A 26,196-nucleotide genomic window follows, 5' to 3' on the forward strand; every position below is an offset into this window, starting at 1 on the left:
ATTGTTGCAGACTAAAAATGGCTAAGCATGGTTTGGATTTGAGACAAAGGGAAATCCAGCACCTTTTCCTTGGGGTCAGAACAGGCTTCTTGTGAATATAGGGGGGGAAAAAAAAAATCAGGAGAGACTATTGGGTTTTCTCTGAATTACCAACCATTTCTGACTAATGTGACTGTCTTTATGAAAACCTGTGTTATTTGGCTATATAGGCACTTGAACCAACATTCTGACTGGGCCATGTTCTACCTTCTCCTTGCACTCTGGAGAGAGCTTTTGATTTTGGTAACTTGAATAGACTATTCAAATACTTCCCACAGTTCAGCCACGAGGATGTTTCTGTACAGAATATTTGTCTTTATAAAAAGAAAAAAGGGGATTTAACTAGAAAAGGATCCAACATTTTGACATGTTTCATCAAATATTTATGTCAGCCTGGCTTCACAGAAGGGACTTGAAAGACAGAAATTCTGTTCCTGGTGCTGCTGCTGATCTGTTGGGTGACTGGGGACAAGTAACTTTGACCTGTATCTTCTTTTCTCTGCATAAAATGAAGATAACTGTACTTAAGTCTCTTATAAAGTACCCTGAAATCTCTGGTTTACCATGACCATGTGGGAGCTTGGTGTTAATTTCACTTCAGTTGCTCCAGCCCCTGAGAATGCCAGGGCTGCTCAGTATACTTTAGAGGGAATAGGTTTGGAAATGTGTGTAATAGATGTCTAAGACTGTTATGTTTTTGTTTGGCTTCGAGGTGGAAGATTCAGTCAAACCAGGTGGACAGGGTGGTGTAGAGCACCAGGAAGTATCGTCAGAATCATTTATAGGTGGGTGAAAGAGTATCTACTGGAGAAAGATGTGGGAAAGAACTTTTTATGTACTGATTTTCTGCCTGTTAAATGCAATCCCAGTTTTACTTTCTTTTCATTGTTCTGGTTTCCTGCTTGGCGACTCATTTCTTACTTGTCCAGTGATGACACTGCTGGCAAGGTCTGATCATTAAATATTTTGATTACTTGAAAGTGTTACTGTGAGCCCTAAAAGACTAAAATACAAAAATCTGCTTAGCGAGGATACTCCACCTCTGCCCCTGGTTGTTCTGCCCCTGTTTTTTGTACAGTAAAGGAATGATACATGGAAATAAAAATGATTTGCAACAAATAACATCTGTGCTGGAAGGAGTTTAAGACTTGAGAATTCTGTCTTCATAGTCATGTGTTCAAACGCTTTTTTCTCCCGTGCTGACAGCTTTCTGCTTTGTGGGTTGTTTTTTGTTTTTGTTTTTTTTTTTTTTTTTAGTGTCTGTGCTGCAGGAACAGGCCTCAAGATTGGGTGTACCCACAGCAATCTTGGCAGCCAAAAATGCTGTTACCAACATTGAGCGGATCTGCCAGGCTTCTGCAAGCCCCTCTCAAGTCCCACTGCTGAACTTGGACCAGAGAGTAAGGAAAAAGGTTTACATTTAGTTTATCAAGAAAATGGTATTGTTAGGTTTGACTTTAAACCCAGTTTATCTGTTCTGATAAAGTCACCCAAACATGTAGGACCTGAGCGGCTGATTATTCATTTATGTGTCCAATATGCTCACAGAAGTATGACGTTCTTCTCGTATACAGGAAAGTGGCTGCTTTTAACAGCTTGGAAATTAAGTTTTTTGTCTGTTGCTGAAGTGCAGCATTACACAGGTCTCTAAGCAGATCCTGTGTTACCACCTCTGGTGTACCTCAGGCTTGGTCTCTTTAAGCCATGATTGCATCTTTATCAATTGTCTCAGTTTGCGGTGTAGTCAGGTGTGGCGATGGCCATCCGAACAAAAGCTGTGCTGTGGCTGCTGGCTCGATTCACCTCTGAGGAGCTGTCAGGTGTCACTGCTGTCAGCCTGGCTGCCTTTACTTCAGCCTTAAGATGGAAAAGCTTGGGCCTTTCCCATGAATTCTCTCTACTATTCAAGCGTTTAAAAAGCAGTAAACAGGGAAAAGCAACAAATTGTTTTTCTAAGAATGCATTATTTACAAAAGAAATTATTTCTGCTTCATTTCTGGGGTTACTCCAGAAGAGATTGTCTTGCTTGCTTCAAACGGTCAAGGATTTGCTGGCAAACAATGTGTTCTGTCGCTCGCTCTTCTGTCAAGAAATGTGGAAAATGAAGGTAAGAACTCATGGAGAAATGTTGCTGTGTTACAGACTGTTTAGACTTCACCTGTGTGTTTTCAAACCTCCTCTCCCGTGAAGGCCAGGGATAACTGTTAAATGGACTAGTGAAGTGCTGTGATCTCTGTTCAGTTTCCCTCGGTGTTTTTCTTGCCACTGCTCACCTCTGCTCTGGGTTGACTGCAGTCATGAACTCCTCTTGAGAATGACTGTGGTCTTTCTGACCTTTTAAAAGCATGGACTGAATTATAAATGGTGGGGGTTTTTTTGTTTGTTTTGTTTATTTTAAAGCAAGTTCACTGGGAGCTTCCTTGCCTCTGTAGCAGGATTTGCTTTTTTGAAAAGGACTTATTAGAGGTTTGGAAGCAGGTGAATTATTAAAATTGCATGGCCACTTCTGAGAAACTGCCACAAAGGAGGGTTGACAGCATCTTGGTGACCGAGTGTTGGTTTTTAGGGAGTGAGGCAAGCAGCATTCTTGCCTCTCCAAAGGAGATGTCTAACTCTTTCTATTTGTACTCAGTATGGCTGGTTCTCACTAGGAAGCAGCGAGGAAGGGCATAGTGTCTGGAGTTACAGTACGGGTAATGGGATTAAACTCATCTGAGGTGACACCACAGTTAATAGAAGCTTGGGGGTATCATTTTCTTTTCTATTTAGCTTTGCTGCCTTACTGTTATCCATGAAGTATGCTAATAACTCTCCATCAGTTGGCACATAGGTTTGCTGTCTGGGCTAAGCAATCCAGATCAATTGACCAGACAGTGCTGAAGCTCCCAGCTGGCTGTGGGGTGGCACGGTCCCAGAAGCCCTTTATGTGCTTTGCCAGCAATATTCAGTGCATCTTTGGCATTCTGGTTCTCTGCTCTATTTATCTGGGAATAGTGATAAGCCAAAGTGAGTTCACGCAGAAAATAGCTTGAGAGAAATACGATAGTAGATAACAGGTCCCATTGCTTCACAAATGTGTTGTCTTGATTTCATTTGGGTGGTTTGTTTTCTTAAGATAAGTGATGCTCTAAGTGGAGTTAAGGGCTTTTGTGAGCGGGATGGTTTTGGTTGCTCCCTGCTCTGGTGGGAAAGAAGGAAGAGGCTGATCTGTCAAGATAGAGACATGCTCTAGTCTCAAATATCTGATCCTGGGCTGAAAATAGAATCCTGTGTGTTTTGTAGGCTGATTAAGATCTCCTCATTCTCAGGTAGACATGGAGATCAAGTGCTGCTGTGTAATTGAGATTGTTACAGTAAAGAATTAGGTTGTCCAAGACAAAGTATGTGGGCGAGTCTAGGGTCATGCTCCAAGGCAGCTGCTGGTCGCTGCAGAAAGCTTGTGGGGCTTTGGCTTTTCTCCTGAATGGCTTGTGTGCCGAAGACTCCCAAGCACCTCTTCCTTCACAAGGTGTGAAGATTTTGTTTCTGACTTGGAGTGTTTTTGTATGGAGGCTGAAATGAACAGAAGTTACTGCTGCACCCTGGAGTCCTGCTTTGCTAGGACAGTGTCGTGGTTTAACCCCAGCCAGCAGCTAAGCACCATGCAGCTGCTCACTCACTTCCCCTCCACCCAGTGGGATGGGGAGAGAAACAAACAAACAAAAAAAGGTAAAACTCGTGGGTTGAGGTAAGAACAGTTTAATAGAACAGAAAGGAAGAAACTAATAATGATGATAATAACAATAATAAAATGACAATAATAAAAGAATTGGAATATACAAAACAAGTGATGCACAATGCAATTGCTCACCACTCGCTGACCGATGACCAGTTAGTTCCTGAGCAGTGATCTGCTCCCCACCGCTGGCCAGCTGCCCCCAGTTTCTATACTGGACATGATGTCACCTGGTATGGAATACCCCTGTGGCCAGTTTGGGTCAGCTGTCCTGGCTGTGTCCCCTCCCAACTTCTTGTGCCCCTCCAGCCTTCTTGCTGGCTGGGCATGAGAAGCTGAAAAATCCTTGACTCCGTATAAACACTACTTAGCAAGAGTGAAAACATCAGTGTGTTATCAACATTCTTCTCATACTGAACCCAAAACATAACACTATACCAGCTGCTGGAAAGAAAATTAACTCTATCTCAGCTGAAACCAGGACATATAAGATTCTCCAGGACATGCTATTCCAGGCAGGAGCTGGAAGGGATGTTGCAGGGAGGCATGAATGGTGCAGTTTCATCTGCATGGAAGCAATGCCTGGTGCTGATTTTGCTGACGGTGAGCCTGGCGTTCAGCAGCAGGACTGCGCAAGCAGTGTTGTTTTTTTCCTCTGTGTCCATCGGCCTCTGCCCATACAGTTGCAGTGTCTCTTTCTGTCATCTCCTATTGGAAAATGGATTTGAGAGCAACAAACTCACTTCAGAGACTAATAAACAGTTAATAGGCTAAGTGATAATTCTCTAATCTGTTTCTGGATCTGAATTAACAAGACTTGAAACTTAGTGGTGTTACCTGTTTTCTGGGATATTCAGTGTTCCTTTGAATATGCAGAATCAGCATTATTTCAGGGGGACAAAGATGGATATATTTATCACTTGACCATGAAAATTTTAAACGGTGATGTATCTACAACCCTAAACCATTCAAAATTTGTGGGAAGGAAAAATCAAATATAATCTTTCCTCATCTGGTATTTCCTATGTTGTCGGTTTTTAATTTCAATAAGTTCTGGATAGTTTGAATAAATGGAATTTAGTTTTTATGTATAGTTTACGTTAGTCAAATGTTAATGTTAACTGCAAAATACAGACTATGACCTAATTGTGACATCTTGTTAGGACCCTCCAGTGCTGGAAGCTGTGTGGCACCTGCACAGAGGCAACATCGTTGGACTGGGAGAGCTGCTGGAGAGGTGAGCAGAGGTTTATAGGTTTGCAGATGTATTTAATCTCTTAAAGCCTATTGAAATGTAATCAGGGATTAGTCATGAGTATTCTGGACTAAGAATATAGTCAGGTGCTGGCAAGTGATCAGATTAGCAGGATTTAAGAAGTTACCCTGGGTTTGAGCGGTTACTCTGGGTTAAGTAGCACAGTTTTAAGGTGTGGTGGCTGGCTGTCCAATGGCTGCCGAATTGGCCACAATGTGAAGTGAAATGGTTCGGTGGGAACCACCACTGCAGACCATCTTAGGTGATGCTTTATCTAGTGCTTTGTCTCACTGCTGCAGTGGGTGTGGGTAGTTAGCACGCAGTGTGGGAAAGGACTCGGTCACCCAGCTCCTTCAATTCATCTGGGTGTGCCTCCAGGTCTGCTTTGGAAACTCGTTTAGCCCATAAAAATTAGTTCTGGTCTTGATGAGAAGTCTTGCTTTGCAGAAGCTGTGTGCTTCTGTCTTCCCAAAAACCTTATATTTTGCTGAGATTTGGCAGAGTTAATCTTCAGAGAATGGGGTGGTTCAGCCTGGAGAAGAGAAGGGAGACCTTAGAGCAGCCTTCCAGTACTTAAAGGGGGCCTACAGGAAAGATGGGGATGGACTCTTTATCAGGGAGTGTAGTGATAGGACGAGGGGTAACGGTTTTAAACTGAAAGAGGGTAGATTTAGATTACATGTAAGAAAGAAATTCTTTACTGTGAGGGTGGCGAGGCACAGGAACAGGTTGTCCAGAGAGGTTGTGGATGCCCCATCCCTGGAAGTGTTCAAGGCCAGCTGGATGGGGCTTTGAGCACCCTGGTGTAGTGGAAGGTGTCCCTGCCCATGGCAGGTGGGTTGGAACTAGGTGACCTTTAATGTCCCTTCCAACCCAAACCATTCTGTGAGGAAATACTTGAACACACAACTTCACATGTATTTTTTCCTTTGGATATGCTTGTTGTAGAATCTTTTTATAAAGCAAATAAAGCTGTTGCTGGTCCAAATTAAAGAAATGAAATGCCACATATAGGGCAGAGTCCTGCACAGATGGTTCTTTCCTGAGTCCAAGAGGATGGTGGAGCAAAAACCCAAGCCTTAAAAGAAGCAGGAAGGATTGAACTGAATGTGCTTTTGTTTGTTCTCAGCAACCCGGCTGCCCCTGCTGTGGTGGAGTGGCTGTGCAACAGCCTTTGTGGCCTCTGTGAGCAGGTGGAGGAGTCCTCCGGGGATGCGGAGCTTGCTGGGCGCGTTCTCTCAGGCAAGGCACTCAACTGGGCGCTGGTGGAGCGGGGCCCGGCTGCTGGTCCGCACAGCCTGCAGCAGGGGCTGTGCAAGTCAAAAGCTTGGAGGTGTAAGAACAGAGGCCTCACTTTGCATTTTCTTACCTGTTTCAGTCAGGGGAATATATTTTTATATTTGGTGAATTTAGCAATTTTCTTTTCCCTTCAAAGATAATTGTTTTGAATTTCTATATCCCCTTGAGTTACAGTATCACAAGAAATTGTAGTTGCAAGGTGTATGGGGCCAGGGATGATATATTGAGAGTGTGACGCTCCTGCAAAGTGTCTGAGATATTTTGGACCAGAAATATTTAACAGTTCCATTTCCTCCCTGTCATTTTCTATTATTTATTTTGTGGTTTTGTTTAGAAAAAAATCACTACACCATTTGACTGAGGAGCTGTAGTCAGACCTTTGGACCAGGGCAGTTGGTCAGGTACAACCCATATGAGTTCTGCAGTGGTAATAGAGCATAACACCTGTAAATTCTTCAGCCTTTATAATCCTTTAAGGTTCTGTGCTCCTTGCCATCTGTTGTTCTAGGTCCTTTTGCCTGGGTGTAATTTTACTCCAAGAAAATAAATGATTCCTGCTGACTGCTGTGTAGTGAATGAGGCTTTTCAGACACTAGTCCTATTGGGAGACAGATGGCGAGGCAAAAGAGCAAGTGATCTTTATTGAAAGGGAGATACTGAAACACTAATTCCTTCTTGATTTGCAGACTTTGCAATACTGTTTCTTCAGAATGGCTTTCAGCAAACTTCGGAGCTGGGAAGGAAGGTGGAATTCAAGAATGTCCCCTATGTAAGGACAAAATGAACCTATTTACAAACGGTTGTTTAAAAAAGTAGTTCCATTATACACCTCTGTGCCTCGCTGAGTGTAAATAGATCAGAGCTTAGAGCAACAAAGAAGGGGGTGGTGGTCCAGGTGCTGGAGTGGATGAGGAGGAAATGGTGAAACCAGAAGAGAGACTTTTTGTATGGAGGATTTCTCCAAGGTGACACATCAAGGGCTTTTTAAGCTTTCTTGGTTTCACCTTTTTTCCATTTGAATATGAGGCATGGAGTGCTGGTAAGCATGGGAAATGCTTGCCCTTTGGTCTATTGTATCTGTTCTACAGTAGAGCCTGAGGTAAAAGTTAAGCTTTAAATTAAGAGGGACAAAACTCTTTCTTTGAGTCAATTTACTTTTTCTGCATATAACTATAGCTCTTTTAAACTCTAAATGGTCTTAATTTGTCAATTTTGAACAGATCTGTCATGCCGTCTTGCAAAGAATGTTGACATGTAAGTGTTTTTGTGATTCCTAGCTTTGTGCAGTCACTGCTGTTTGCTAGGCTTACGTTCCTTGTTCATTGCTAAATCTCTAAGGGCATTGCTAAATCTCTACGGAGAAATCCTTTGCCTGGGATGCTTTTCCTTTGTTATGCATAATATTTATGTCACTGATTTTATACGCTTCTGCTTTCCCCTTCACTCTTGTAAAGTGAGTGTCTTCTAACACTGCAGGTGATTTCTTGCCTTTTATGCTAGTTCATTTTGATGCTCCCAGCTGCAACATCAGGTAGCTATCTGATCTGATTTTTAACAAGTTTGACTGGAAACAATTGTAGCACAGAGGTTAGGCTTGGATAATTTTTTTCTGCTTAGTAAATTAAATGTTGAATTTACAAAGTTATGTGCAAGTAGGCTATTTTGCTGGCTCACAGTTTGGATTTGCAGACTGTTTTGTGAAACTTTTTTTGGTTTGTTTTAAATGCTGAGCAAAGACACCTAATGTACATGTGTAGTCTTTAAACAGCCAGTCTTCAAGAACTGTCCCAGGGGCAGCGTGCCTGTTTTGGCCTGGGCAGTCCTGATGCTGCTGCTGAGAGCCCAAGCGTAGCAGTGCCTGATTTGCATTGCAAATCCCGATGCAGAAAGACTAAACATACAGGAGGGTTTCTTTTTGTCTGATGTCACAGATGATCTTCATGGTAAATTGCTGTATCTGCTGTACAGCAGAGGAAGCGTTCCCTTACACCTCCTCACGTTCCCAACGCCAGTGTATTAGTATAATCTGCGCGGCTGCTGTTACTTTCCTGTCTCCTTAGTGACAGCACTTTACCACTTTTCTTGCTGGCACGTTTCAGGAACACGCTCAGTGCTACTGCAGAGGTTAGAGCTTTTCCTCTGCTGTAAGATGACCGAAAACCAGGACATAACACCAGGACTGCTCCCTCCATTCTGAGTCTCTCGTGGGCGCTGCCAGCCTTATCCCTTACCCCACCTCTCGCAGGGAGCATTGTCTGTAGTCAGAGATGCCTTGCAGACCTTGCGGAGTGGTTCTAAAAGGGGAAAGCTGTAAGAGAAGTGCTTTATTATTTAATATGTATGAGTCCCATCTCAGGTGGCCCTTTAACAGTGTTAGTACTTGAAAAATAACCCTTATAAACACGGGACTAGGGGGATTTTTGCAGGAAGAGAAGCAGGCTGTTGGCAGTCAGACAGGAGTCTGCTAACCTGCTCTTCATTTGACCTTCACGTTTGTGCAGCCTGCACTGCCACTGACTGACTTGCAGTCTGTGTGTCTGAAAATTGTATTAAGCGAGTTTTATATGAGGTATTTTTATTAGCGTATACTTTTGGGTCACCTTTGAGGGGTTTCACTTAACTAATCAGCTGCTTTGAAGAACATTAGGATTCTTTATGTAAAATAATTCACTATTAATGAAGACCTTCACAGGAGGAGAAGGACAGGCTGAGAGGAGCATAGGAGCACTGTACTTCGTAGTACTGATCTTGCTGTGTTGAACTCCTGTGCCCGAGGATAAGTAGAGTTTATCTCCTTTTCTCTATTCTCCCCTACTTAACCTTAAAGTATTCCTCAGCAGGGGAGGAGAGTATTACGTATTAACACTGGACTGCCTCAGGAAAGGCATGTGAGGGACGCCTGTTTTGCTGCCCCAGCTCAGTATTAACTGTTAGGAGGCTTTTAAAGGTAGGATGGGACAAGAAACAGAAAAACTGCTGCTGCAGCACGCTGTAAAGCAAAGGGTCTCAGTATGCGGGCTTTGAGTGGTGTAGGCTGATGGTCAAGGCAATGTGCTGTGCAAGCCACCAACCTGTTTGACTTCTTCAGTCATTTTGGGGCAGATCTAGCTTTTGAAGGACTTTCTGCTAAGCAAATGTAACATGAAGTCCCACTGCTGTTAGAAATGTGTGGCGCTTACACCAGCGTGCTCTTTGTTTGGCGAGGGCAGTTAAAACCATTGTTTCCAGGGGTTGTTAATTCAAAGCTTGCTTGTGCAAATCCCTGCCTCCAGACAGACTTTTCTCTCATGCAGCTTTGCAGTGTTCACACTCGCAGATGCACTGCACAATTAGGATTGGGTTTGGAAATTGAATACTAATTTATGTGCATTTTTAGATGGCTTAATTATTAGCACATTCTTGGGAACGCTTTTAAATTGGTTCAAGGTTAGTGTTAATAGTTTTTGAGTCTGTGTCACTTTTGTAAAAATTTCGTAAGAATTTAATGCTGCTGAATGGCTTCTGCACATTTCCCTAATGAGGTCACCTTCTTAAAGGTGCACAGATTGCTTGTTCCTGTTAGTTCCTGTGTGTTTAGTGTCACAGTTCTTTCCATTTCTCTCATTGTGTTTTTGTGTTGTTATTTTGGGGTACAGGGGTGCTTGATGCTGTTGGTAAAGAGAAGCAGGAAGATGTTTCCACATTGCAAGCTATGAGGTTCTGGTAAGAAATGCTGTTCCTCCGAATAATGTCAGGAGGAGGTTTTTTATCAACTGTTACACTTGTTACTGAAATAGGGGGAATGTTGTGGGTTTTTTAAAATTTATTTACACACACACCACCACCCCAGCGCTACTGATGTTTAGTATTCTCCTCTTTAATAAAATATGTGCAAATAAAAATGCTTGTAAAAAGATAAGCATCAGGTAGGAAAGGGTGTTCTGGCAGTGTTGGAACCAATCTTGGAGCACCTTCTTGGCATTTGGTGAGTTTCCCTTGTCAAGTTTTCTCCCTCTGCTTCTGAGCAGAAACACCTGGAAGGTGCCGTCATCCTCCAATTCCTGCTTCCAAACCGGTTTTGTTTAACTACTTTGTACATGTCAACATTCACTCCTGTCCTGTGCAGGGATATACATTAGAAAGTTTGTAAATCTAATAGCTACATAATGTTGAGTAACCAATAGATTTTTAGAAATACATATGAAAAAGTATATCTCTCTGGCAATTTGATAAGATAGGTGTAGAAGAAAAATTAGTCATTCACCCTAATCAGCACCTGGTTGATCATACTTCCTGTGCATTGTTTCTATTTCCTCGTCATTTGTAGGCTGAATGTGTTCAATGTGTCAGTTTATAGAAGTGCGGTTCATCCGGATTCCTTGCAGCAGTTTTTTAGACACACCCTGACCGAAGTTCTTACCTACAACCCGTTGTTGAAAGGTAGGAACAGGCGGGGAGAAGTGAGTGTCTCCAGGGTGTGTTATTGTGTGTCCGGAGCTCCATCCCACCCGGGCCTTGCTAAATGGAGACCAGCCTGGGGGACCCAGAGCCCCAGAAGCTGCCTGACTCCCCAGCTCTTTCCCAGGGTCTATATAAGCAGGGTGCCAGATCAGACAAAAACAAACTCATCTGGGGTCTGGGCTTTAGAGGGCTGTAGTTCAGGTGAAAACTTTAGGTGGAAAATCAGTGCCTTCAAACAGAGCTTCAACCAACAGCTCATGAACAGATATTTGGAGTCACATCTAATAGCAGCTGTTACAGAGGAGACGTGGGGGAGCTCTGGATGCTGGGAGCAGTCCTGGCCAAAGGAGAAACTGGGTGGGAGAGGTGGTGCTGCAGAGAGTACTTGCAGCTAAGATAGTCTGGCCCCTGTGTGTGTTTGGGTTTATGCACAAGACGGGGCCTTTCTCTGCTGACTGGGTGTTTCTTTTGGTAGATTAGAGGTAAAGGCAGGAAGGCTTCTAATCCGTGATTGGTAGTTGTAAAGCTTGATGTTTTTAGGAAGAAATATGTTTGGACTACAAAATGTCTGGTAAAATCACTCTGAGCGATGATCTAGAGCTGCTTGCCTGTTGTGTGGGAGAGCTGTGTTGTTGCTGCCTTCCAGTTCAAAGAGATTATTGAGGAAAAAGATGATTCCTTGCTGATTCTGTGTGCATGTGCTATGTTGGCCTACGAATGTGTGATCACAAGAACACCTTTGAGATGACAGTGCGGTAGTGAAATGGCACGGTCCTTGTTGTCACAGTCCATGTTACAAAGACAAATTGGAGAGAGAGGATTTCAATGAGCAGTTTTTAACGTATCTGGTTGCCAAAGCCCAAGGGAAGTCTTGTGTGGTTAAGTTATGCATTTTGGGTGTATTTTAAAACCTATTGCTAAAGAGTAAACTTTTCTTTTTCTGGGTACAGTGTCCGATGCCATCCATATGCAGAAAGAGTGGAGCTTTACAAGAACTTGTTCACTGCTTACTACCTTGTATCGCAAAGTATGTCTTCCTGGTTTCACAAAGAGAACTTTATGTTGGGTTTATATTCATTGAAATATCTGAAGTGAGATTATTTAGACCTAGTGGATTCCAGTCACAGAATCTGAACCAGCTGCCAGAAATTGTAGGCAGGAGGAAGCACGAAGAAAAATTACTACAGGGATTTTTGTTTGTGCAAAGCTCTTAATGAGAACAAAGATAACAATTGAAGATGTGAATTTTCACTGTTGCAGAATATGACATGACTGCTAGAAGAACTGGAATATTACTGTTTATTTTAGCCAATGCTGGTTCCAAGCCAGGATGATATCTAGCCCTGGAAAGCTGAAGCAAAAGATGCACGCAGGATAGCTTTTTCAGGAGTCTTGCAAAAGACATCTGCATGTTAATCTTGACAGTGTATTTCACTTATGAGTGGCTGTATATCATAGCTAAAATGAATTGCTATTGCTCTTCCAGATGTTCATGGCATTCAGTGCAAAGGAGTTGATCTGCCAGCTGCAGCAAGTCCTGGAGACTCATGAAGTGAACTGGCAGCATGTCCTGTCCTGTGTTTCCACGCTGGTAGTCTGTCAGGCTGAGGCTGAGCAGCTGTTCAAAGGTAAGTAGGTAATGGGAAGCCTGCAAGCTAATGTGTACTTGTTGCTTCTCAGGTACTGCAGAGGGAAACCATGCTGACTGGTGTAGCAGCATAGACATTCATAGTTGCTGTTTTGAGATTCCTGCATGGAAAAGAACAGCAGAAAATCTGATTTTTCCATTCAGAAATTCCGTGTCAGAGGCGGTGCGAATGCCAGGTCTTGTGCCTGACACTTCTCAAACTTACTGTACAGCCAAGAGTGGTTATTTGATAATTACCTTCATTATTAATTGGAGTAGTGATTACTGAAGCTCAGTTCTTCTATCTCACTTTTGCTAGCAGACCTTGTTTGTTAGAGTTGCTTGCTGATTATCTCATTGCTGGACTCCCTGCAATTCTTGCAGGTTGAAATCCTAGAGTATTTGACTGTTAAAAGTGCATGAAAGAATATAAATGAGTCCCAAAGGTTCCCCAAGCTGCAATACAAATCCTTCTTTATGTGGCAGATGTTTTATCACAGGTATTTGTCTTCATTTACTGTAGAAAATTACAGCACAGTTGTCAAGAGCAAAGTCTGAGGTTATTGTTTTATGTTTCTAGATCTACTGAGACATCTCCTGATAAAGGCCTTTGAGAATTATGATATGGAAAATATGATCACTGCATTCCTGATAGCTCGTCAGGCTGCTCTAGAGGGCCCTGCTGTGTTCATGCCTTACTCTGAATGGTTTAAGGTAAGACTAGATGAGGCCTGGCTGGTAATCTTTGTTTTAAGTATGAGAAACCTGTGCATAAGGAATGTTCTGCTGCACAGCAAAAGCCTAGTTTCCAACCAGATAGCCAGGAATTAGAGGGGGGTGAGGGGGTGGTGTGTGTGCGGAAAAGAGTAACAAGTGATTGTGTTGGTATTAGGAGTGATTTAATATTTATTACTGCCTTTGTGTCTGCAAAGAATATATTTATTTGGCTTTCTTTGGTTTTCCCTTCTTTCATCTTCTAAGTCCATCTTGTCTGCATTCCTGACAAGTAACTAGAGAACATGTAATTCCTGTTATAATCATAATCTTGGATGTATTTCAGTATCTTGATAACCAACACTGTTGTTCTTGCATAAGTTGTAGGTTATTGCAGATGAAGCATTCCTATTTCCTGGATGTTTGCATGCAGCTGTAATTGCTGTGTTTGACCTTATAGATAATTGGTTGTTAGCTTTTAGTTGTAAACATGTAGGTATTTTAGGTATGCAAATCTCCACATAATTTAAACCTGTAAATTCCTTTTTATGAGTTTGCAAATCTAAGCTCAGCCCTTGCTGATAGAGTGTTCAGGATGTATCAAAAGGTAAACTGCTGATGTTCTGTATAGTTTCAGACTGGCTCATTTTCCTTGAAATGCTCAGATAAAGCTGTGTAGAAACTGGCAGATTTGTGGTTCCCTCATGAATCTCAATCCTTTGGTGCATTTTGGTCTTGCCTTGTTTAACTCCTCTAAGAGTTCTCATGGTAGTGTATCAGAACAAACTTTGAGCATGACATGGCAGGCTTTCTGGAAACTGGACAAAGAAACTCAAAGAAAACTTCCATAGAGATTTCTATAAACTTTCTCTGGAGCCTTTTCTCCAGAAAGACTCTCTTGACAGAAAGCAGGTATCTGTAACGGATGTCTGGGATTTGTCCGCTGAGTTACGGCATTGCTGGGATGGGGATTCTCTCCACACTGAAAGGCTGCGTTGTCTTTTTCTCCTGTTTCAGGCTTCCTTTGGGAGCTCTGGTGGTCACCACGGGAGCAGTAAGAAAGCTCTGGTCTTCCTCTTTGAGTTCTTGTCAGAGCTAGTGCCCTTTGAAGCAGCACCGTACTTGAAGGTCAGAAGATGCTAACAGAGATGGTTTTCTAAAGACTGGTACAGAACTGCTCCAAAGTGAACATACTTGTGCCTTTGACTAGGTTCAGCTTATTATTATTGTTATTATAGTAATTGCATTATGTGTCTGACTAGGTTCAGCATATTGTTAATATTCTTATAGTAATTGCATTACTTCTGATACATTATTCAAAACCTTTTCTCCCTGAAATAAGGAAGTAAGAGATTCTTTTGTTTACTTGACAAGAAGGAGAATTCCTCTCATGGAGTTTAAATTTAAGCATTTCAGTGATTTTGTTTGTTGTTGTTGGGAAAAATTGCATGTCAGTTGCCATGAAAGTGGCTTGTCTTAAAACAAGCAATAACATCTTCTCTGGTGGTAAACATTAACTGGAATTTTACACTAAACTTCCTGTAAAAATGGCAAATCTTGTGAATTGCACATTTCAGGTCCATATAATGTACCCGCCTTTTGTGCCAACAAAACATCGGTCCATTCTCTTGGAGTACATCACTCTGGCTAAAACCAGACTGGCTGACCTTAAGGTTAGTAAAATTTGTCTCTTTGAGAAGAGTTCTTTCTGGATCTGTCAAAATAATAGCTGTGTTGCGACCATATGCATCTCTCTAACCTCACACAGGTTGCTATAGAAGATATGGGGCTCTATGAAGACTTGTCTTCCACAGATGAATCTGTGCAGGTACTGCTGGTCTGTCTAACAGTTTTCTCATCAGTCATGCCCCTTTTCCTCTGCAAAAGAGCTTAGGTTATCCACCTGTCTGCCATTCCTACCAAGTTTGAGCATGCTGCCAAATCTTCTCCAGCTTTAAGACAGAGGGGTTAGCGGCCATAAAAATGCAGTCTCTTCCCCAGATTTCATGAAAACTAGACTTACACAGAGGACAAACAAACTGCGATGAGTATTCCGTGATGATGCCGTAGAGGAACTCAGCGATTAGCCAGCCAGCTACTGGCCAAGCAGCACCTACATTAGCCATCCAGTCAGTACCTGCTGTTTGAAGCAGGAAAGTGCTGGTTACCTCTTGCCCATCCTGTACTGTGGGGTATAGAAAATAAATGGAAGATTCGGTGGGGGAGGATTTAAGGGACAAAGGGAGATCTAATGGTGTTGTATGGTGTGGGGATGCAGAGCACAGGTTTGGAGGAACTGGGGCTGCATTAGCTCTGCTGATTGACCAGCATGTTACAATAGTGACACTTCCCTCTATGGCTTTGCTCCCAATGATTTGATCATGTAGGAAAGCATTTTATATGTATCTTGATTCTTTTCAGTATAGCATATCATCTATTTGGTGTTGTTTTCAAAGTGTTCATATTTAAAGGAGATTTGGGGAGGGAATCTACAGTCTGCAGTTTCACACTGTGGTTCATGATAAGTTTTGGGTAATGACAGTAATTGATAAGGAAGCATTTGGCTCTATTGCTCCTTCCTATATATTGATCACAAGTATGGCAGTCTAAGGGGCCTCATTTATACAGTCAGTTAGCTGGAGTACATGAAATACAGGCTGGTGACAAGGTAGTTGAATGTACTGTAATGAAATCTAGTTCTGTGATGAACTGAAAGTCATAAGTGAAGATTTAATTTAATTTCTTCCAAGTCTGATCTGTTTGTTGAGAAACTGGCCCGGGTTGTTGCAGTCTTAAGCTGTCTTACAGCTCGAACAAGAGAAACCCGGGATGGCAGTACCTCTGCCTGGAGTGTAGTAGCATGGGCTGGAAGCAAAGATTATGGGTCTTAATTCCAAATGTATGAACTAAAATAGAATAACAATATACCGAATCCAGAACAGAAAAGATACTGTACCCGTGGGGGACAATTGAATAAACAATGTGATGTTAAGCAGGAGTATCTGCTGCAGTTGCTGTAGGAGGTGCATACAGAACAACATGGACCTTTGGGCTGACCCAGAATAGCTGTTATTTATAACAGCCTTATCGAGGCAGGCTGATGGTTCAGGCCTGGTTTCTCCATCCTGCAGCTTTACTCTGTGTATCAGGTAGTTCTTGTCATTCAGTTGTGTTTGTTCAGTCACTTCCTTTCACAGCACAGACAACGGTTACTAACCCTGAAAAAATAATGAGGGAAGATTATCGTTGTCCTTGAGTTCTCACAACATCTTTCTCTCATTGTTACTTGTGTGAGCCAGCCCCAGGGCCAGGCACTTCGTGACGTTGAAAAGGCCCTTCAGATATTTGAAAACACAAGGAAGATCCCAACATCTGTGATAGAAGCCAGGTACTGTGTGCTTCTGAACTCTTTTTGTTTTCAGCTATAATAATAATAATAATAAAAGTCAAGTCCAAATCAAAATAACAGAACAAGAAAAATTGAGAATGTGAGCAAAGGAGGTTTTGGGAAATTCTCCCCATGTTATCTACTTCCTCAGTAGTCATCTAAATAGAGGTTATTTGTGCAGAGAGTAAAAGGCATATTCACATCTGCAAGAGAAGTCCACAATTGTTATAATAAATAAAAAGCAAAATTAAAGAAATGAATAACTATTGGTTAATCTGAACTTGATTTGTCTGTGGTTATTCATGCTACCATGAATATTTCTTATTTGCAGGAGCCAAATTAATTCTTGAGGTAACAAAATGGTACTTTGCAGCTTTGGCATTGTTAATATTTTGCTATATTTGTTTTCTGTCTCAGTATTTTCAGGCGACCATATTATACTTCCTGGTTTCTTCCTGCTTTGCTGAGGCCACGTGTGGTTAGTGTTTGGTTTTGGCTTTTTTTTGATCCTCCCATCTAGATGTGTGTTTGTAGACAGGTAATTTGTGCCTAACCTGCCTGTTTTTCTATTGCAGCTCCCTAAAACCCCAGATGCACGCATGGCTTTTATAGATTCTTTAAAGAGGTATTGAGACTTCCCAGTGGTTTTTTTTCTGTGCTTCTGGACTTTCTCTTCAGAACACTTGACTTTACATCAGATTATTGGAGGCTTTGACACCTTGTTTACAAAACCCTGCGTGTTGGCTAACCCTCTTGGCAGGGCTTTGTGGCCAGGCTTGTGGCTTGCAGGTTGTGGATGGGTAGCTTATCTGTATAGGTGAATGTCTTCAGTTCTGTAATTAGTCCTCTAGCCACTGTGAAACCATTATCTAGAAGAAGTCCCATGCAGCCCTCCGACTGCAGGCCAGATATGTTTTTATGCAAACTTTGGAGGATACTGCTGAATATAAAATTTCACCAGGAATATGAGACCCCTGTGAAAAGCTCTCTTCTCTTTGGGAGAGGATATGGGAGAAGTGGAAGATGAAACTTAAATGTCTGTTAATGCTTTATGAGCTGCTCTTACGGGACACCAGGATAATGCCCCAGGAGAACACAGCCCCTCTCAGAACTCAAGATTGTCCTGTGTGCATGTTTAAAAGTGCTTTTCTGCACTGCAGGAACAGCTTTATTTTAAATCCAGTAATTCCTCTGTAGCCTATCATGAAGAAAAAATGTTTGCAACACTGCCTACAAATGAGGCATTTGGCTCTGCCTTGTCATTCCAGCCTGACTCTAAAAAAGACTGGATTTTTTCTTTTAAATTAAAGTTGTAAGAGAAGCAGCTGAGTTCTAGGAAGCCTCACGTAATGTTTTTAGTATTGAATGCGTGCCCAGCAAGTGTTAGAGGTAAAACTTTGGTCTCCATCACGTTAGCTTTTTAGATGTATGAATACTGCGTGTCATATAACTTACACTCTTATGTGATCTTAGACACGTACTATATATGAAATAGGTATTAATACATGCATTAATGATATACATAGTATTGTTTTTGTGTAGTGTGTGTTACACATGTATAGTACTTGCTATGAAAGCCTTGGATATAAATTTCTGGCCCTCATGTCAGATGATGATTAAAAAATGCTTCAGATGCTCAGTATGCTTTGGAGCCTCTGTAATTACATTTCATAGCATAGCTGTTGTTTATGCTTATATTTAATAAAGCTGAAGTTTGAATGTGGTTATGCAGTATAATAAATGTCTCTTTTTTTTTTTTTTTTTTTTTAATTATTATTATAGAGCTGATAAAATACCCTCAAACTTGTACTCCACATACATGCAAGCCTGTTGTGCTATGAAAGAGAAAATGTTACAAGGTAAAAAAATATAACATTTACTTATGGATCAGTTTGAAGAAAAGTTAATTTTTCCATTGGTGCCCTCCTGAATTGAAAATTTTCAAAAAGTTACCGCTGATTAGGTCTTTAATCTATACGTAAATATGTGTATGTTCTTTATGTCTTATTGAGGTATTAAATAGTTACTCTCGTAATGACTTTCTCTGCCTATCCTGCTTGGGTGGGATTTTTGCAGTCCATGCGTAGCTCTGTGCTGAGGCTGCAAATGATGCCTGAGCTAGCTGATTTAAATCTAGCTCAAATACATCTCCATGAATCAGCGTTTGCAGCTTGAATGCTTCTCAGCTCCGGCTAGCCTGGGGTGTGAACCTGCTGTGTTGATCCCTTGCGTAATGGCACTTGTGCTGCCTGAACTCACCATCATCCTCTTTTAACAATGGATTACTGTGCGTGACTGAGATCTGGGGAAACAGGAGGGGCTTGGGATGGAGCCAGCGGTAAAGGGATTGCAGTGCATAGTTTACATGTGTTTGGGTGGGAAGGCCCCACTAATTTCGGGTCCCATCGCTGTAGCCACATTACTGGTGCAGTGTGTGTCAGTGTAGTAGATATTTAATGAGCTCTCCTATCTCTTTCAGCAAATGAGTGTTTCAAACGTATCTTCAAACGGGCAACATCCTCACCACAGGTTTATACGAAATGAAAAGGTCAGGCTAGCGAGCAGAGATCATTCCCAGAGTGTGGTGGCGATAAGTGTACTCTGTACAGAGACGGATCTGTGATTGACTCCTACTCAGGGCACTTTGGGCGTCTGAAGCTTTCTGGAGATGCTGTAGCTCGAGAGGCGTGACAAAGCAGTCCTGGGGAACCGCAGATGTGCAGCAGTCTGGCTGCGGAGGTTGTCCTGGCAACCGGCAGGGATGAAGGATCCCTGCATGCTGGGATCGGCCCGATTCCCAACGGGCAGCCAGGGCTCTGCAGGAGTCCTTGAATTGCCAGTGACCTCTAGTGGCATGTCCTAAGCTGAGCTGTCCCCCCTGTATCCTGATCGGCCTGATCTGCGTCCTAATCCCATCCTCTGCATCCTAATCCATCCCTGGGGCTCTTGCACAGAGGCTGGCTTTAGGGCAGGACTGAGTATTGGTCAGCTGTAAGCCTGCCCTGTTCGTTAGTGCTCATTCTTGCACATAAAAGTGACTCAGCAGTCTCCTAACACCTTGTTGCTTTACAGTGTGTTTATAACAAGTATTAATTTAACCTTTGTTATTTACTGCTCTTGTTCATGGTTGAGTTATTTCTGGCCCATGTACAAGACACTGTTCCTGTCTAACGAACTGTACGGGTGGTTTTTGGGGCTGTGCTGTGGCAGCTTGTTGCTGGTGGCACTCTCTTTCTAGTGGTAAAAGGAATTTCCTTTTATTTCTTCTTTTAAACAAAAACCAGAATAGACTAACATGTAACATCTGGAGATGTTGCATGGTGTTGGGCTTGAGGAGAAGCTGATGATGTAGTATTCACGCTGTAATGTCTGTCTGTGTATTTTGAGACTGGTTCCAGTCTTTTGAGGTCAGAAAATGTTTCTGTAAGGGGCAGAGAGCTACAGCAAGTAGGAAGGGAACTCTGAAAGGAGAATTCTTTTGCCTCTTGTCCTTAAAAACTGAATTCCTTTCTGAAACTAGGCATAAACTCATAAATGATTAATCAAATAGCACATTTTGAATGTAAAAACAAAGCTGTATACGTGGCAGATTGATGGTTTGGCAATCTGTTATAGCTTACAGAAAAGTAAATACTGCTTCTACAGAAAATGTATGCAGAAATTGCTGAATGCATTTTATGAACTGATGTACTGCACAAAGGTGAGGATGATGTGTTGCATTTCTCTCTTACTTGTCTAGATGAATCAAAAGTAGAGACCAGCCATTCCAAAGAGCCTGTTGAGCAGCTGAAGGCTGAACTGGCTGAACTAAGGACACTGATTGTGGACCAGGCTAAATACGAAGGTATGCAGGAAGGCAAGTTATAACTACCCATAATTGACTGTTACAAAAGCTGCATTAATAAAATGTGGCTAATGCTAGCCAAAGCAGCAGCAGTAGTTACTTGCCGCTGGTACCTTAAGATGGTAATCTTTCAGATCTGTATAATCCTTCCAGCTATGAATATATATATATTTTAATATCTGACGTATTTCCCATGCTTGAGTTCAGAACTTAAGGTCTGCATCTTTGTGATGATCACTTGGTACCACCCTGATCTTTGCCAAGATTGGCGGCCCCATTCCTGGGGCTTGCCTGGTGACTTGGGCCCCCTTTTGAAGGCTGTTTCCTTTCTGGTGTGAAAAACTATTCTTGATGTGTGTTGGTAGTAGTACTGGGGAAAAACAATGCTGGCTTCTAAAATGAAGACGATGATCGCTGTGTTCCAGCTAACATTTTTTGCTCATTAAATGCTTTGGGCTCTGATCAATTAGAGTATATATTTCACTACTTCTTCCTCTTATGTGGAGCTGTAAAATCTTTCATGCCTTCTGTCCTGGTTCTCCTCTTCTCCTCTTACCTTCCTGCAGATGTGCCAGCACAGATTGCAGTGATTTCTGACAGACTCACAAGCGTCTTAGGTCACAGCAGTGATGAGAATGAAGCTGCTACTTTGAATTCTCCAATCCAAGTTGATATTTCTGCCCCCAGGCTGGAACCCAGCCATCAGAGTGTGAGTACCATCTGGCTTCGGGTGAGAAACTAGTGGGGCTGGGTGGGTAAAAATGCATCTGGATAGTCCCTGTGAAAGGTTGCTTTGTCTGTGGAGAACAGGAAATACTCTTCTCCTTTTGTCTACCTTGTGCACAGACTATGCATATGTTTTAACCTCCTGGAAGTTGTTGGGTGTCTGGTGGTGAGATCTAGAGATATATTCTATCAGAGCAGTCCTGTGATGAGCTAGGCTTTCTTCACCAGGCTTGTCTAGGTATTTGTTGTGTGCTGGGATCATTCCTGGGCTGTTACAGGCTTAACTTTCCATCTCTTCTTAGTGCCAGTGGATCTGTACAACTTGCAGTGAATTTCACTAACCAATTCGTTGCCTTGTTTTAATGTTGGGAAACATTATATATATATATACACACATATATATATACACACATACATATATATATATATACACACACATACATATATATATATACACACACACATACATATATATACATACACACACACACACACACACACACACGCAACACAAAACTAGATCTAGATATCCAGCCCAACAAGCAGGAATTACCAGTGGGTCTCTTATTCCAGGTTGTTGATCTTCTGCTGACATCGTTCTGCCAAAACCTAATAGCTGCTTCCTATTTTAATCCTCCCGACAGGTAAGATGCAAGTGAAAGAGTGGGGAAATCAAAACTCATTAATACGCTAGAATTCTAACACTTGTCCAGGGGTGAGGAGGGACTTCTGGTTGTTTATACCCACTGTACCAGGCTGGCAATTGCAGGCTGCTTTATCCTGAGTATTCTGTAATCTAAGAACTAATGTGCTTTGATGTATATGTGTAAATAAAATATGTTACTCCTCTGTCATTACTGATCCCTTTGGAAAAAGGTGGCATTTGGCTCTGTGACAACATATAAAAACTTTCCACAGATACTACGTGCTCAGGTTGGCGTTTTCAGCTGAATGGTGGGGAATGAAGCAAATTCTTTTTGTCCAGCAATTATTTGCTGGCTGACACTACAGATCAGGGGAGGAGAATGCTTGTCTTTTGACAGTGAGCACTGATGTGTCTTCGGGGTGTCTTTTTGGCACGTTCAGTGCTTTTGGCACATTCAGCCTTCATCCCTAATGCCATATCTAATGTGAAATGAGTGAGGCATAAAGTCTAACGCTGCAGGCACAGGAATAGCAGCATGATACACCTTCTAGCTGCTTCCCATCCCCTCTTCCTACTGGAAGTGATTCAAGTGACTCAGTTTGATTCTGGCCTGTATGAGGAGGGAGAGGTAGCACTCCTCTGCCACTGGAAGGACTCTATTAATAGCCATCTCTTTCATGATGTAACAGAAGTCTGTAAACGTTATTGTTGTCCCTCAAACGGGGTTCGTTTACCTGGTGTGCAAGCCAATAACACACAGAGTTGAGGTATTTTCAAATTAATTTCATTGATGCGCATGAATGGGTGCCTGTCTCAAGACAGCACACCTTTGTCTCAAAAATTCCTACATTTATATACTTAAGTAATACATATTCATTATTATTACCCTTAATGATTGGTTCTTTCTTCTTCCCCTCTTGTGTAAATTGGTGCGCAGACTCTGTCTTCTTCCTTCCTTCATTGTCTTCTTTTGAGTAGATGGTATCATTTGAGTAGGTGGTCAATGAGTCGGTGGTCACCATCTCCCCCTGTAGGAATTACCTTTTACCAATTTCTTACTCTGTCTTGGCAGTTCCAAGTGGTTCTTCAAGGTTTATTGACCAGACCACAATCCATTACCTTTTCTGACATAAACATAAAGCCCCATTGTCTAATAGTTAGTTCCTAAACCCTAAATCATGTCTAGTTATTATTTCCCTATTTTAAATATTAACTGATGGGGGCTGTATACAGTACTTTAGCAGTTCCCTGGTTATTTCAATCATATTATACATATTAACTGATAACATTATGGTCCACATTTCAGGGGAAAATCGCTTTGTTGGAAAACAGCAATGTACTGACAAGCTGCCTGTCATCCCAGCTGCCAACAGTACTGAACTAGGTGGCTGCCTCTCTGGAGTGCAGCATGCTTTGGCAACCAGTGCGTCTTTCCCTCTCTTTTACACTTCTGCCCTGGAGCAGGTGAATCTGTATTGAAAACCTGTGCTGAAAAGTAGCTGTGATAAACAAGAGCGTCCCAGGAAATTGTTTCTAAACCCAGCTCCCCATCCGATCTCTGAGGATGTTTTTTTCTGTCAGCTGGGTGGGAAAGTCCCTCCCTCTGTCCCTTCCTCTGTTTTGCAACAGGACCTTATATTAATTCCTTTTTGCTCTTGCTTTGTGTTTTGATCCCATTTATTGCTCTGCCTCTGTTTACCTTGTGCTCTCTGTCTGAAAAAGCTGTCTGTGCCCCAGGCAGCTTCCTCCTCTCCTTATTGTCATCTCGGAACACCTCTTTGACTATATAGAATCAAGTATTTGAGGCAGAGCACTGGTGGAGTTCATGCCCTTGTAGGGGTCCTCTGTTGAGATACTCCAAAAGTGACACTTCCTTTGAGCCTATAAACGGAATGATAATTGTCCTGTATTTACAGACAAGTATGGCTCAGGTTCAGTGTGTTTAAGCATTTTTAAATACCTCTTCCTGTATTGAGGGTAAAAAGAAGCAGTAAAATGAGCATGTGGTTTTTACCTTCTGCAGGCAGGGACCATGTCTTTCCTTGTTTGTGAAGATGATGTGTGGACACAGAAATCTCTTACCTGCCCTTCTGGGCAGGCTCTGCCAGCTTATTTATCATCAGGTTAGTTTTCCAACCACGAATCATATGGTTATAGTGTGCTAAAGGCTATCCTACCTCCATTTCCTGAGCTGTGGGGTATGTACCTGTCTGGACCGCACTGTGGAGGGACTTCATTAGTTCTCAGGCTTCCAAAAAAAAAAAAAAAAAAAAAGCCACCCCAACAAAAACAAATCCTCATTTTGGACAACTGGTATGGGCTTGGTCTTAGGAATGTAAGCTGAACCTTTCCCTACAGAAATACTACTGTAGAAGGTTAATGCATTCTGAGATGCTTATTTTAGCTTCTGTTAAAATGTGAGTTTATGAACAGAGCCAAAAGAAAATAGTAGAATGCTTAATTCACAAGCTTCCATGTTGAATATTTCACTTGTACACACCCCTTTTAAAAATAAAAGTAAGACCCCAAGTCTGGGGTGCAGCAGTGCATGGTTTTCTTTTAGAGAACTGTTGGTTTTATTTTCTTTACACCGTGATATTGAAAAGGTGAAATGAAAAGGCTGATAGGCTACTTTAGCTGTCATAGAAGCTAAAAAGCCTTGAGAATCTCAAACTCCGTGGGCTGAATTTACAGCTAGTTGCTCAAAATTATTGTTTTACAGAAATGTACAAATTTTACTGCAGGTTGATCAAAGCTAGCGGCACAATTTCAGGGAGGCAAGAACATGTTTAATGTAACTGGTATCTCTCATCTGTTAAATTGATATCACTGCACTGAATTAAGCAATGGGCAGAAGCGCTGTTCTGCTACTTGATTAATTCTGAGTTTTTTCTGAGAAAGGTTGTTTTGTTACAAATGAAATGTCTCTCTCTTCAGTTCTTTACTTATGGTTTGACTTGCAGGGTCCTTCCCTGAATGATGCTCACATTTTAGGACTAGCAGCTTTTGTGATCCACTTAAGTGAATGCAGAGCTTTAATTCCTGAAGTGAAAGCCAATTGTGGGATTTCTGAGCCTATTTCTGAAAAGGTCCTTTCCATTTCGGAGTACTGGAACTGCTTGCTAGTGTGCAGGACAGAAGAGTCGTTTGCCTTCTGCATGAGGTGAGATCATGCCTCCACCATGTCCTTGCTTCCCCAGGCGATGGGTTTAGATTTGCCACTGGAGGGGTGCTGGTAAAGCACTTGTGTTCCTGCGGAGGATTTCCAGAGCATATGTAGGTGTTTGTGCTGCACAGAGGCGCTACACAGAGAAACAGGCTGATGGTGGTCCTGTGTGAAGTAGCATCCTGATGATTGTACTGCCTGCTGGAGGAAGGACTGACTGGATGCTGTCAAGGTTTTTAGTTTAGTCTCTGGTTCTGAAATTTGTGCTTGGGGTTGGAAGCACATAAATAGAAGTGGTCCCAAAAGCAAATAGGTTTGGGACATGTTGGTTAAAAGCATTTTTAACACTCAGTCTTTGTTTTTACTTTTGACTTTCATGAGTGGGAAAAGATGATTGAACCAACCAGATAACGGAGTTCTTTCTTTTTCTCTATCAGATTTTGCACTGCAGCAGCATCTTACCTTATGTGCAAGTTTCCATCCTATTCTTGTGAAGATTTGTGTGCCTTGCTTCCTCCTAGCCTTGTTAAAAAGGTAAAACAAAAGAAGTTTTGCTATTATTTATGGGGAAGATCAGTCTCAGTTCAATTTCCTGCTGCAGACCCCTGTGCAACTACAACTTGTACAAAGAAAACTATATAAAAATGCATCTTTGTACCCTCCCATCTTACCATTTTGTGTATTTGATTGTTTGGCAGTTTCACACAACCAGAGGTTGCGCTGGGCCTTTTTTTGTGGTGGAAATGTGCAGGGGTATTATGGCTTTGTTTTAGCTGCAGTACATCGTGCCACGGCTGAGCTTGGAAGCTCGGGGAATCCTGTGTGAGGAGGCTAAAACAGACCTAATCTGGAGTTCCCTGTCGTGCCCCTCTCTGAACTACAAAAGAGCCAGCCTCTGTCTATGGAAGCAAGCACGCTTTCAAGAGCTCTTGAAGGAAAAAGCACTCCAGGTATAAATCTTTTCCATGACTTAAGTTCACACTGTAATTCTCATTTTTCAGATCTGCCCCTTGAGATTTCCTTATTGGTGATAAAAAGCTTCTTGTAAAAACTTAATGTCTGAAAAGTTGGTCTGACAGCTGAAGATGGCATGGGCGCTGGGTTATGTGCTCAATGTTATCTGTAGATTTTGATGGTGATGATTAGAAGTAGAGAACTAGAGGTAAAGCTTTTGTGTTCTGCCTATTGCAAAAGTGGAAAGCCTGACAAGATATACCATATCAGTAAGAAAATGATCAGGAACTGTAGAGAGAAGGCCTGTCCAGAACCTTAGCTTCCTACCGTGTACTGTCTATGAAGTGATGGTGAGTCAAATAACGGAAAATGCTTGCTTGCTT

The 26,196-nt window shown here is 42.1% G+C and overlaps 1 protein-coding gene across 4 annotated transcripts in view; it reads left to right on the forward strand.

The window, feature by feature from the left end:
• The window catches only part of FANCA (FA complementation group A), a 39,760-nt gene that overhangs the window by 1,014 nt on the left and 12,550 nt on the right, over positions 1–26,196 (forward strand). Inside the window, exons 1-27 of one of the 4 annotated variants that reach the window (XM_030025335.1) lie at positions 16–74; positions 752–824; positions 1,297–1,439; positions 2,051–2,146; positions 4,918–4,991; positions 6,139–6,251; positions 6,995–7,077; positions 7,529–7,562; positions 9,944–10,010; positions 10,615–10,727; positions 11,699–11,775; positions 12,235–12,376; positions 12,956–13,089; positions 14,107–14,217; positions 14,667–14,762; positions 14,858–14,917; positions 16,389–16,477; positions 16,895–16,955; positions 17,053–17,102; positions 18,260–18,336; positions 20,217–20,321; positions 20,888–21,030; positions 21,621–21,691; positions 23,717–23,816; positions 24,657–24,856; positions 25,297–25,393; positions 25,633–25,809. In XM_030025335.1, coding sequence (XP_029881195.1) covers positions 18–74; positions 752–824; positions 1,297–1,439; positions 2,051–2,146; positions 4,918–4,991; positions 6,139–6,251; positions 6,995–7,077; positions 7,529–7,562; positions 9,944–10,010; positions 10,615–10,727; positions 11,699–11,775; positions 12,235–12,376; positions 12,956–13,089; positions 14,107–14,217; positions 14,667–14,762; positions 14,858–14,917; positions 16,389–16,477; positions 16,895–16,955; positions 17,053–17,102; positions 18,260–18,336; positions 20,217–20,321; positions 20,888–21,030; positions 21,621–21,691; positions 23,717–23,816; positions 24,657–24,856; positions 25,297–25,393; positions 25,633–25,809 — 2,643 coding nt within the window. In that variant the 5' untranslated portion in view covers positions 16–17. Of the gene's footprint in view, positions 1–15; positions 75–751; positions 825–1,296; positions 1,440–2,050; positions 2,147–4,917; positions 4,992–6,138; positions 6,252–6,994; positions 7,078–7,528; positions 7,563–9,166; positions 9,256–9,487; positions 9,735–9,943; positions 10,011–10,614; positions 10,728–11,698; positions 11,776–12,234; positions 12,377–12,955; positions 13,090–14,106; positions 14,218–14,666; positions 14,763–14,857; positions 14,918–16,388; positions 16,478–16,894; positions 16,956–17,052; positions 17,103–18,259; positions 18,337–20,216; positions 20,322–20,887; positions 21,031–21,620; positions 21,692–23,716; positions 23,817–24,656; positions 24,857–25,296; positions 25,394–25,632; positions 25,810–26,196 lie in introns of those variants that run through there. The other 3 variants (XM_030025334.2, XM_030025336.1, XM_030025338.2) reach the window with 3 other exon arrangements.

The sequence above is a fragment of the Aquila chrysaetos genome, chromosome 9, assembly GCF_900496995.4.
Source record: "Aquila chrysaetos chrysaetos chromosome 9, bAquChr1.4, whole genome shotgun sequence".
Taxonomy (NCBI): Eukaryota; Metazoa; Chordata; class Aves; order Accipitriformes; family Accipitridae; genus Aquila; species Aquila chrysaetos.